Below are 10212 nucleotides of genomic sequence, written 5' to 3'. Positions count from 1 at the left end.
AAAGTAAAAAGTGTAGAATATATTCTTCGATATGCAGTACCACGTACGATATAATTACGATATCACATCAAATGACTTATGCCACTAAATTGCTGATGGTTTTGAAAAAAATCAATGTAAGAAATTATTTTATATTAATTCCGCGACAAAATACTAATTGAATTTTAGTTTATTTCAAGTAATATAACGTCAAACTATTTCATACTAATATACAGGGTTCGATCCTATTTAAAAAGACAAAGTTATTTAAAAAATACATATTCTTATTAAAAGAGATTAAAGGATTATTTAAACTTTATTATTGTAAGTTTCCAAAACTTATTTTATAATTTCTATTTTAAATGTGTCAGTCAGCGGTTGGTCGGTATTTAAAACGATTTTATTTAAAATATGTATTTTAAATTCTCTCTTTTCCTCCCTCCCTCTCTCTCTCTCTCTCTCTCTCACTCTCTCTGTGTGTGTTTGAATTATTTAAATAAAAAAAAGATTGTGCAGTTATTTAATATTATTTATTTAAAAAAAAAAAATTTTCTGATTTATATTTCTAATTTAATATTTTGAGTTTTTGAAATCTTAGGAACAACATTTCATATTATTTAATATTTATTACGAATACGTTTCAAAAAGAAATGACCAGTAGAGCTAAGGTACAGAGCTGTACCTATCTACACGAGCCATGGTGAGATGAGCGGTGACTGTTCGCTCTTCACCCGTGTGAAGCTGGCCTCCCAGTATTATAAGATCGATTCTTTTCTTCATGCATTTGTTTGCTGATCGTTTATTCACGAATTCTCAATTGGAATTTTCGTTTGCTCACCCTTAGTTCAAAAGATTTATGAGCAAACTAACGATGAGCAAACGAATGCATGAAGAAAAAAATCTTTTTTTTAATTCGATACCAAAACTTAATTTTCTTGTATCTTTTAAATTAAGGGGGTGAGCAAACGACAATCGATTGATTGTCTGTCTTTATTTGTCTAACGGATCGATAATAATGGACTTAGGGAAGATTCGAACCAAAAAATCATGGACATTACCGACACAATCGTGGACTTGGCTACATAGTTCAATGTCCACGTTTTGTGGACATAGAGGCGCTTCAAAATTAAGTTGCAGCTAAGCCCGGACACCCGGATCCTCATACGGACAACAGCGCTTTGACACCGGACGCTGATTGGTGAAAAACGGGTTATGGGGGTAAATTTTACCCTCGCCACCGGTTTTTCACCAATCAGCGTTTGGTGTTAAAGCGCTGTTGCCCGTATGAGGATCCGGGCTAAATCCCGGGCATGGCCGCTCTCAAGGCTTCTCTCTGCTATTAGCTTCGTTTGACATTTAATAAATAACAAGGATGAAATGATTCCGTGAGCCTTGCAAACGACAAATAGAAATTGCAGATTGCAGATTATTACTCTTTCTTTTATTGGTTTGCTAAAAAAAGATAGAATGAGTGAGTTCAAGACGACAAAGTGGCTAGGTATGCTTTACCAAGCGATCGAATATGATTGGTGTAAGTATTCTTACTTCATGGGTGTAAGTAATAACTTGAACGTGCCCATTGGTTCAAGTTGACGAAGCGGCTAGCCTGCTCGCTGAGCAAATAAACATAATTGTTGCTTATAGATTCAACCAACGACATCTAGATTAGACCGCTGATGGTAGTGGTAGGGATAGAAAGACGAGTAGAGTGAGAGGCAGAAATAATATGATCGCTCTTTCTCTGTTTACTGAAGCCTGATTGGTTGTTGGATTAACAACAACCAATAGTAATCAGTAGTTATCAGTAAACAGAGAAAGAACGATCATATTCAGAGAGAATCAAGGGAGAATGGAGCGGATGCACCGGAAGTTGCCATTTATAGACCGAGATATTAAGCGTTATAGTTGACAAAAGCTGTCACCAGCCGTCACATCGGTCAGCCTGTTCTATGAGTATCTCACTTTAATACATGCACATTTGCGGAAGTGAACTATAAATGGCGGAACCAATCAGAAGAGAGAACACTATCCGCTCCACTCTCCCTTGATTCTCTCTGATCATCTCTGATCATTATTTCTGCTCTCACTCTACTCGTCTTTCTACCCCACCACTACCATCAGCGGTCCATTCTCCCATTCTCTAAATGTCAATGACCGCACCCCATATTCGATCGCTCGGCAAGTACATACCTAGCCGCTTTGCCGACTTGAACTCACCCATTCACAAATATCGTTCTGTCTTTGTCTGGTCTTTGCTTCTCATCTGTCACGGATGGAATGTAAAAACGAAGACATTTGTGTTCACTTATGCCACTTAAATAGCCTTATCGTCCTCCTATTCATTAACTGGAGGCGGGAGCCATTAATTAAAGAATGCCACTAAATAGAAGGTACCCACTGCTCGTTTCTATCAATATAGATTAATTAATTTTGATTCATCTTTATATACACACGCACACATTATACAATTTATACATCTTTTTTTAATTTTCAGAACTAAAAGTTAGCAGAGACGGATGTAAATGGGAAATATATCTAGGCTACATTCTAAAGTAAGTATGTTTTTCTTTTAGAGGACACACTCGACACAAACGTCGTTCTATCCTTCTTGACATTCAACGAATGATAAAGATAGAATGACGTTTGTGTCGAGTGTGTCTTCTAAAAGGAAAGCATACTAACGGTGCGTTCCACTTAACGTTCGCGAGTATCATTTTGTCCTTCTTGTAATCGAATATTAAATAAGGATGAGATGATACACGCGATAGTTGCGAACGTCAAGTGGAACGCACCCTAAGCATCCTCTCCGAAGATTTTACTCGAAATATATAGTATACGTAACACATACTATACATATAGAATAAAATCTTCCTCAGACAGGACGTTTTGGAAAGTAGCCCTAGTAATCTCATCGGTGACCTAATAGCAGGCATAGGAATGAAAGCCGAAAGGCTGTACAAGCCTATGGACATGGAGTATGGATTCCGTTATTCATCGGCTTACGAGTAAAGATCTATAGTTCACGTTACGTGTACTGTAGACTTGATTATTGCATACAGCATACACACTGCCGTGAATATAACCTCTCTAATATAATAGAATAATAGGTCTATAATGTTACGTATAGTTTTCCCTCTATATGATACGTTATCGCTCCTCTACCCGCATTTTTCATAGTAAGTAATTGAACAGTGAGTCATATATATGTGGAGTATTACATATATGCAGTGAGTGAGTGTTGAACAATTGAGCAGTTTCGTACAGTTCCTTAATATGACGTGGTATGATGGTATGACGTCGAGTGTTGGCACACGTTATCCAACGTTATCGATGTTATGCGACGCGTTGTAATTAAGTGTTAAGTAGAACGCGTCGCAAAATTATCGTTATTGTTTTTGATAACGTGATAAGATGAAGCTTTATAAGGCGTGCGACCTCGCTATTGAATGTTTCCAAGGAATACTATTTGAAAATTATGTGAAAACGGCTTTCGTGAGTACATTTTTTTGCATACTGTCAAATAATTACCGTATGTACTACATGTAATAGCTTCAATTACGTTCTCTGTTTTTTTTGCATGTGATAAGGACGTGGAAATTGAACAAATGAGCGTGTGTCGATTCTCATGTGCTATCTAAATTGCAAGTTCACTTTGAGGCAACATCTAACAACGTACAGTTGGCATAGGCAAGTATGTTGAAAATATTAAATTGAGTATACGATTTAGTGAGATATATATTTCTATTTTTGTCATGTCCAAATAAACGCAGTGAAGTGTCATGTTAATTTGGAAACTGACGAAAGTTAAATTTTTTAAAGAGACGGTACGAGTAGGCTTTTGTTTTTATCAATTATCTTGTTGACCATAAGTTTTTCACATTTTCTATAAATTCTTTACATATTTTCTTATGTAGTATCAATATTTGATATGACATCAAACTATTTGATCTTATCTATAATTTAAAAACTGCTAAATAATCTTTGTTGTACAGTAGTATTGATAATTATTAAAGTTAGATTGAAGTTAAATTGGAGTTAAATTAATAATTATTAAAGTAAATATATAACATGACTTTTTATTATGCATATGTTCTATATATCTTTACTTGACTTATACTATGACTCATGACTGATAAGTTATGATTGTTTAGGTAAAATTTGCTATGACAACAGTACCTCGGAAACCAACTTAATATTTAAGGAAGAAAGAATAAGTTACATCTTTTTATATGAAGTCGCAAAAACTTCTACATTATAAATAGATTTCCACATTTTGATGACCAATATAGTTCACATATGAGATATATGCTTTAAGTTGAAGCCAACATATATGTCAATTCTAATAATTTATTCAAGATTCTTCGTGTACTTTCAATGGCAAAGTAGTGCATACACTATTTTTTTGTAGATATTTATATATAGTCCACCAATAAACCTTTTTCATATTGAAATAAAGTTGAAATACATCAAGATATAAAAATGGCTAGTGGATGGAAAATATTTGGTTTGTTAATGTACAAAAATTTGATAGTACGCAAAAGGCATTGGCGTATGATGATTTTCTTACAAGCTTTAGTACCTATTGCAATATTTGCGTTACTGCAAGCTGTGAGAGATTTCAGCGTACAGCCCCCTGTTGTAGTAAACGTCAGCACACATTATCCTATATATACACAAGATGAATTAATGCAAAGGATTGATAATGCTTTAAATAAAGTATATTATGCACCAAAAAATGCATATACAGATAATATCATGGAATCCGTTAGACAATGTCTTCATCTCCTGCCTGGAAGTAAGTATAAAATGGTGATTGAGAGATTAAAGTGTTTTTTAATAATTTATATGACATTAAAATAATACCTTTTTTATTTTTATGTAGATATGAAGGGTTTTGCTAATGAATCTGAAATAATAAATGTTTATACACGGTCTCAAGCACAAAATCCAATACTTTCTGCTATGGCTATTGTTTTTAAACAATATGATCAGCCTACCATACAGTATAAACTGAGACATTCATGGAAGGTTCCATACTCTTTGTATCAAAGCCTATCAGTTGAACGTATGAGTGCATCATCTTCGATGTATTTTGAAATGATGCCATTTATCCAAGTTCAGATCTGTTTGGACGAAACACTTATAAAACAAGTAGCACCAGATTCTAACATAAAGGTATTATGTTAAAAAAGAAATATATAAGTATATATTTTAACAATAAATTTTTATTATCAAAATATTTTCAAAATTTGAATATTTACATATATGTAGGAACAGATAGGATAATATATGATTGTGATATGACAAGATTATCATTTTGTGATGTTATCTTTCAGATGTCAATACAAAGAATGCCTTATCCACCATATGTCAAAATAGATGCGGTGGATACAGTATTTCGTATGATAATTGTTTCATTTGGTGTTACAATTTTTGTGATTATACTTTGTGTGGAAACCAACTATTCATCGAAAGAAAAGTTTATTGGCATAAATGTTAGTATTCTTCCATCATATTTTTCATATATTTTTAATCACGAAAAAATATTTATTTGTTTTGTTATTTTTAGATTTTAATGGCAATGAATGGAGTCAAATTGGTCTACAATTTATTTAGCTGGTTAATTACAGGAATATTAATGAGCATTATTTATATAATACCAACAATCATATTATTTAAGAATACTTTTTCCGATAATGTTGAGGCCTTTTTGGAATATGGAAATGGATTTATATTTTGGCTCTTATTTACCACACATATTGCTCATCTTATAACATTTGGCATGCATATTGCAGCATATTTCTCAAAACGTAATATTTGTTTGTAAAATAAATTATTTGAAGTGTACATAAATTATATTCTTAATATCTTTTTACAGCACGATTTGTGACAATTGTCTTAGCTATCATTTACATGGCAGCAATTTCGCTCCATCAAAATATGGTAAGGCGAGAAATTTTCGGCGTTATACCGTATTTTGGTATAATATTTCCAAACATTATGCTTCATAGATTTCTTCAAGAATCAAATGCTCATGAAAGCAAATGTAAGCAATTATTGTTAACGTATTTATATTAATTATAAGAGTGGTTCAAATCTTCAAATATGAATAAACATTTGTGAATATAAATCAATATTAATAAACGTATACTAAGTAACAGATGAGTGTGTCTGTTCACCCTCTAATTGTGTACTCGTGGCAATTAGTTTTGAAGTAGTTGTGATATCCGAACAAATAAAATGCGTACATTATAATACGTTCAATCAAGTTTTTTTGTAAACAAAAATGTTAAAACAGTCGAAATTTTACATAAACTATATGAATAGTTTGGAGAAGACGCAAATGTGCAACAGCATTTAGTACTATTTGTTCGGATATTGTAACACCAACTGCAGAAACAACAACTGCTGCAAGTCCACTATGTAGAATGTGAACAGACACCCTTGCTTGTTATAATCAATGTAAGCACGTTGATTTACATAAAAAAGTCTCATTTATATTTGAGAGAACCACTTTCTGTATTAATTCATTAAAAAAGCTTTAAAGGATTGTGTGCATGTTAAATTTTAAGGATAGTATGTATTGTTTTATTTTTTTCTTTTAGTGGTTGGTATTCAATGGTATAATCTTTTTATCCCTGGAGAGATAGAATATGGTATCTTAGGAAGTCCAGGTTTTATATTTCTCTTTTCAATCTTGGGTGCTGTGATACATTTTACACTTGCCGTATATGTAAATGCTGTACTGCCCGGTAAATATGGAGTTCGAAAGGATCCATTATATTTTTTAAAGGCAAGTTTATGCGAAAATTATAAATAGTATTAAATCTGTGCATAAGTTTGTACAGTCAAATTCGCGTACTGATAATCTTAAGAACTGCGCATACGCTTTTCCTTTTATGTACGTAACTTGTCCAGCATCTACTTGGCGTAGGAAATTTTTGTGAATTTTATTTGTTTAGTTGTTTTACCTTCGTTTTAGATGAACTCTGACAAATTTTGCTTTTGCTGCATGTTTCCTTTTTTTAATAAAAAAAAGACTGCAGAAGCCAAAAAACTTTTGTACAACACACATAATAAGGATGCGTCAATAAGGATATGTAAAAAATCATACAAATGCTTCCAGAGTACTGATCGCAATACTAATATTAACATTCGACTGAGATCATGTCGTGCTAAAGATATTAATAATGTAGAGCTGCATGCCCTGCTTGACGAAAACTCAGCTGAGATGCAAGATTTCCCAGAAATGCTTAGCATGAATCAGTCGACTGTAAGTCGATTAAACTGCAGACTCATCGCGATTTATTAAAAATTTATGAACTTATGCATAGATCTAATATTGAAGAAAAATGGTATGTGTATGTATGTGAGATATAATTTTTATGCTATTATATTTTAGTGCATCAAAAAGAACAAAGTATCTCTTGATGATGAAGCTACTGGATTTGATTACGACAAGACTAATGAAGACTTTGAGCCAGTGTTAGGTGGTGCACTTACACCTGGAATACAAATACGTGATCTTAAAAAGTCTTATACAACAAGCTGGTTACGAAAATCTGTAAGTTTATATAAAAGGAATTTTACATTTTGTTATATTTAAATACTGTCATGTTATTATATTTTAGAAAGTCCATGCCCTAAGAGGAGTATCGGTGGACTTTTACAAAGGACAAATTACTGCTTTACTTGGACATAATGGAGCAGGCAAAACTACACTTATGTCTATATTAACAGGTATTACTTTGTATTGGGAGACAGTTAATGAGTTATCTTATGGGAGATACTCTTACTATATTTATGTTCAATAGGTGTGACCAGTGAAACAGAAGGGAAAGTCTTTATAAATGGCAAAAATATAAGAAAGCACTTAAATAGTATTATAAATGATTTGGGGCTATGTCCTCAAGAAAATATGGTTTTTCCAGATTTAAATGTATTTGAACAAATAGAATTCTTTGGCTTGGTGAGGATAATAACGATAAATTTTATAGACTAAAAGCAATTGTGCAATAACATATTAATTGTCTATATATATTTTTATTTATGGCAGTTGAAAGCTAAAAATAAAACCAGAAATGAAATTAAAAAAGATGTTCATAATTTGCTTGTTAAGTTGAAGCTTTCCGAAAAGAAAGATTTTCTACCTAGCAAACTTTCTGGTGGTCAACAAAGAAGACTATGTCTCGGAATGGCTCTTATTGGCGATGCTAGCGTAAGTTTTGAAATAGAGATACAATGAAAAAAAATGATACATTATAATTATATAATGTTATTTAATCTAAAATAAATTTGTATTTAGATCATAATTTTGGATGAGCCAACATCAGGAATGGATCCTGAAACTAGAAGAGATACATGGGATATTATATTGGTAAACAAAAATTTAATTCAATTTTTAAAGTTATGCATATAGATATATTACATTATGTTACATATTTAATATTATTATTCTTTTATATAGAAACTTAGAGGAGAGAAAACAATATTAATTAGTACACATAATATGGAAGAGGCTGATATACTTGGTGATAGAATCGCAATAATGCATACCGGTCGTCTTAGAAGTTATGGCACTGCAATGTTTTTGAAGAAACAGTATGGTATGATAATATTCTTACTGATATTTAAACAAGATATAGTGAACGTCTCACTAACTAAACATCGCCCTATGTTCGGTTATAATTTAATTGTATTGAAAGATTAAATTATAATATTATATTTAAAAATTCGAGTTAAAAATTATTCGAAATTAATAATAATATAAAGAAATAATGTGTATTTTATGTAAATATCCGAATATAGATACATGTTGAATCACTGGAACGTTTACCTTAATTAAAGTAATTGTTTTCTAAATTAACTTTTCTGTTTTAGGTCATGGACATATCGAAGTTACATTGTCGACAAAATCTTGGTGTGTTCCCGAAAAAGTCATAAATAAATTTGATGCAAGAACACAACAACTTAGCGTTGATAGTGAAAAGATCGTTTTAAATGTTCCATATACTGATTCTTTACCACAATCACTGGACAAAGTAGAAAGCGAGAAGAAAGAATTAGGCGTCACTGGAATAAGTGTGTCATTGATTACTTTGGAACAAGTATTTTTAAAGTATGTTTATTAAAATATGTTTATGTCCTTATTTTATTATTATTATTTCCTTACTTTATTATTGATTGTAGGATTGTGAGAAGTGAAGATAGTGGAACACATCTTAATGAATTATTTACAGCACCATTACAAAAAGTTACAGGCACTGAACTATCCGTGCAAACAATATCGGCATTATTTTGCAAGAAATTTACATACACGAGAAAGAATCTAGCTATCCTGCTGACGATTGTATGTATTTCTCTCCTTAATATATGCTCTTCACTAGTACAAAGATTATTAAACATATCTTAATGATATTCTTTGTGTGTGTACTTCTTAATACTTTAAAATTGAAAAGTTTCTTTTATTAACATATCTTAATATTTTCAGCTAATTCTTCCTATCTTTTCGGTGCTTCTAATGGCCTTGAGTTACAGCTTACCAACCGATTCCACTGATATCGTTCCATTAAAGCTTGATATGTACAGATATCCCAAAGCTTTATATTCATCAAACAACGAACAAATTGCTCAGAAATATAGAGATATTGTTCAGAATGTGGGCGAAGCAGAGCGTGTAGCGTCAGATATAAATGTTACAAGCGGTAGTGTATCATATTATTATATAATTTTGTGCCAAGCATGGTAATAGATTTATCTGAATGATAATTTTTTAATATATTATTTCTTTTAGCTCTTTTGAATTCTTCTATGAAGAATCTTGCGGAGTACCGAAACAATCTTATCGTATCCGCCGAATTTAATATCACTGAAAATAACACATGGGCTAACGGTTTTTATTCCGGCATAGCAATTCACAGCGTGCCATTAACAGTGAATCTGTTAAGTAATTCGTTTATTAAAGCTATCGCTGGCGATGAATACTCCATTACTGCGTCCAGGCAACAATTACCGAATTCGATATTTTCAACTCAATTACAATTGCCCGAAGCAGATTCGATGTCGCGTGTTTTGCTATTCTGCATGTTTTTATTTCCTACTATGTCACTTTTTGTAATGCATCCTTTTCAAGAAACCACAACGAAAGTTAAGCAACTCCAACGTATGACTGGTGTCACTTCTCTATCATACTGGGGTACAATGTTCGCTTTTGATTTTCTGATATTTACAATA

General features: G+C 32.1%; 2 protein-coding genes and 1 long non-coding RNA gene across 3 annotated transcripts in view; 2 read left to right on the top strand and 1 right to left on the bottom strand.

The window, feature by feature from the left end:
- Positions 1-2116, bottom strand: part of LOC108774920 (RCC1 and BTB domain-containing protein 2) — a 23660-nt gene extending 21544 nt beyond the window's left edge. The window contains exon 1 of the mRNA XM_018541165.1: positions 2067-2116. Coding sequence (XP_018396667.1) covers positions 2067-2116 — 50 coding nt within the window. The remainder of the gene's footprint in view (positions 1-2066) is intronic.
- Positions 2117-3353: 1237 nt separating this feature from the next.
- Positions 3354-4256, top strand: LOC108774986 (uncharacterized). Its single transcript, XR_001940745.1, has 3 exons — positions 3354-3471; positions 3567-3670; positions 4131-4256. It is a non-coding gene; the product is annotated as an uncharacterized LOC108774986 (long non-coding RNA).
- A 173-nt stretch (positions 4257-4429) lies between these two features.
- LOC108774942 (ATP-binding cassette sub-family A member 17) lies at positions 4430-10206 on the top strand (the record flags this gene model as incomplete). Its single annotated transcript, XM_018541194.1, has 16 exons — positions 4430-4774; positions 4862-5154; positions 5316-5474; positions 5549-5789; positions 5858-6025; positions 6585-6772; positions 7382-7543; positions 7611-7719; positions 7794-7948; positions 8036-8197; positions 8285-8356; positions 8447-8585; positions 8860-9097; positions 9169-9328; positions 9470-9683; positions 9773-10206. Coding segments are annotated over exons 1-16 (3210 nt in total), but the record flags the coding sequence as incomplete, so codon positions are not given.
- Between the last annotated feature and the right edge of the window lie 6 nt (positions 10207-10212).

The sequence above is a fragment of the Cyphomyrmex costatus genome, unplaced genomic scaffold (assembly GCF_001594065.2).
Source record: "Cyphomyrmex costatus isolate MS0001 unplaced genomic scaffold, Ccosl1.0 scaffold1055, whole genome shotgun sequence".
NCBI classification, from domain to species: domain Eukaryota; kingdom Metazoa; phylum Arthropoda; class Insecta; order Hymenoptera; family Formicidae; genus Cyphomyrmex; species Cyphomyrmex costatus.
This window is presented reverse-complemented; position numbering and strand designations above follow the sequence as displayed.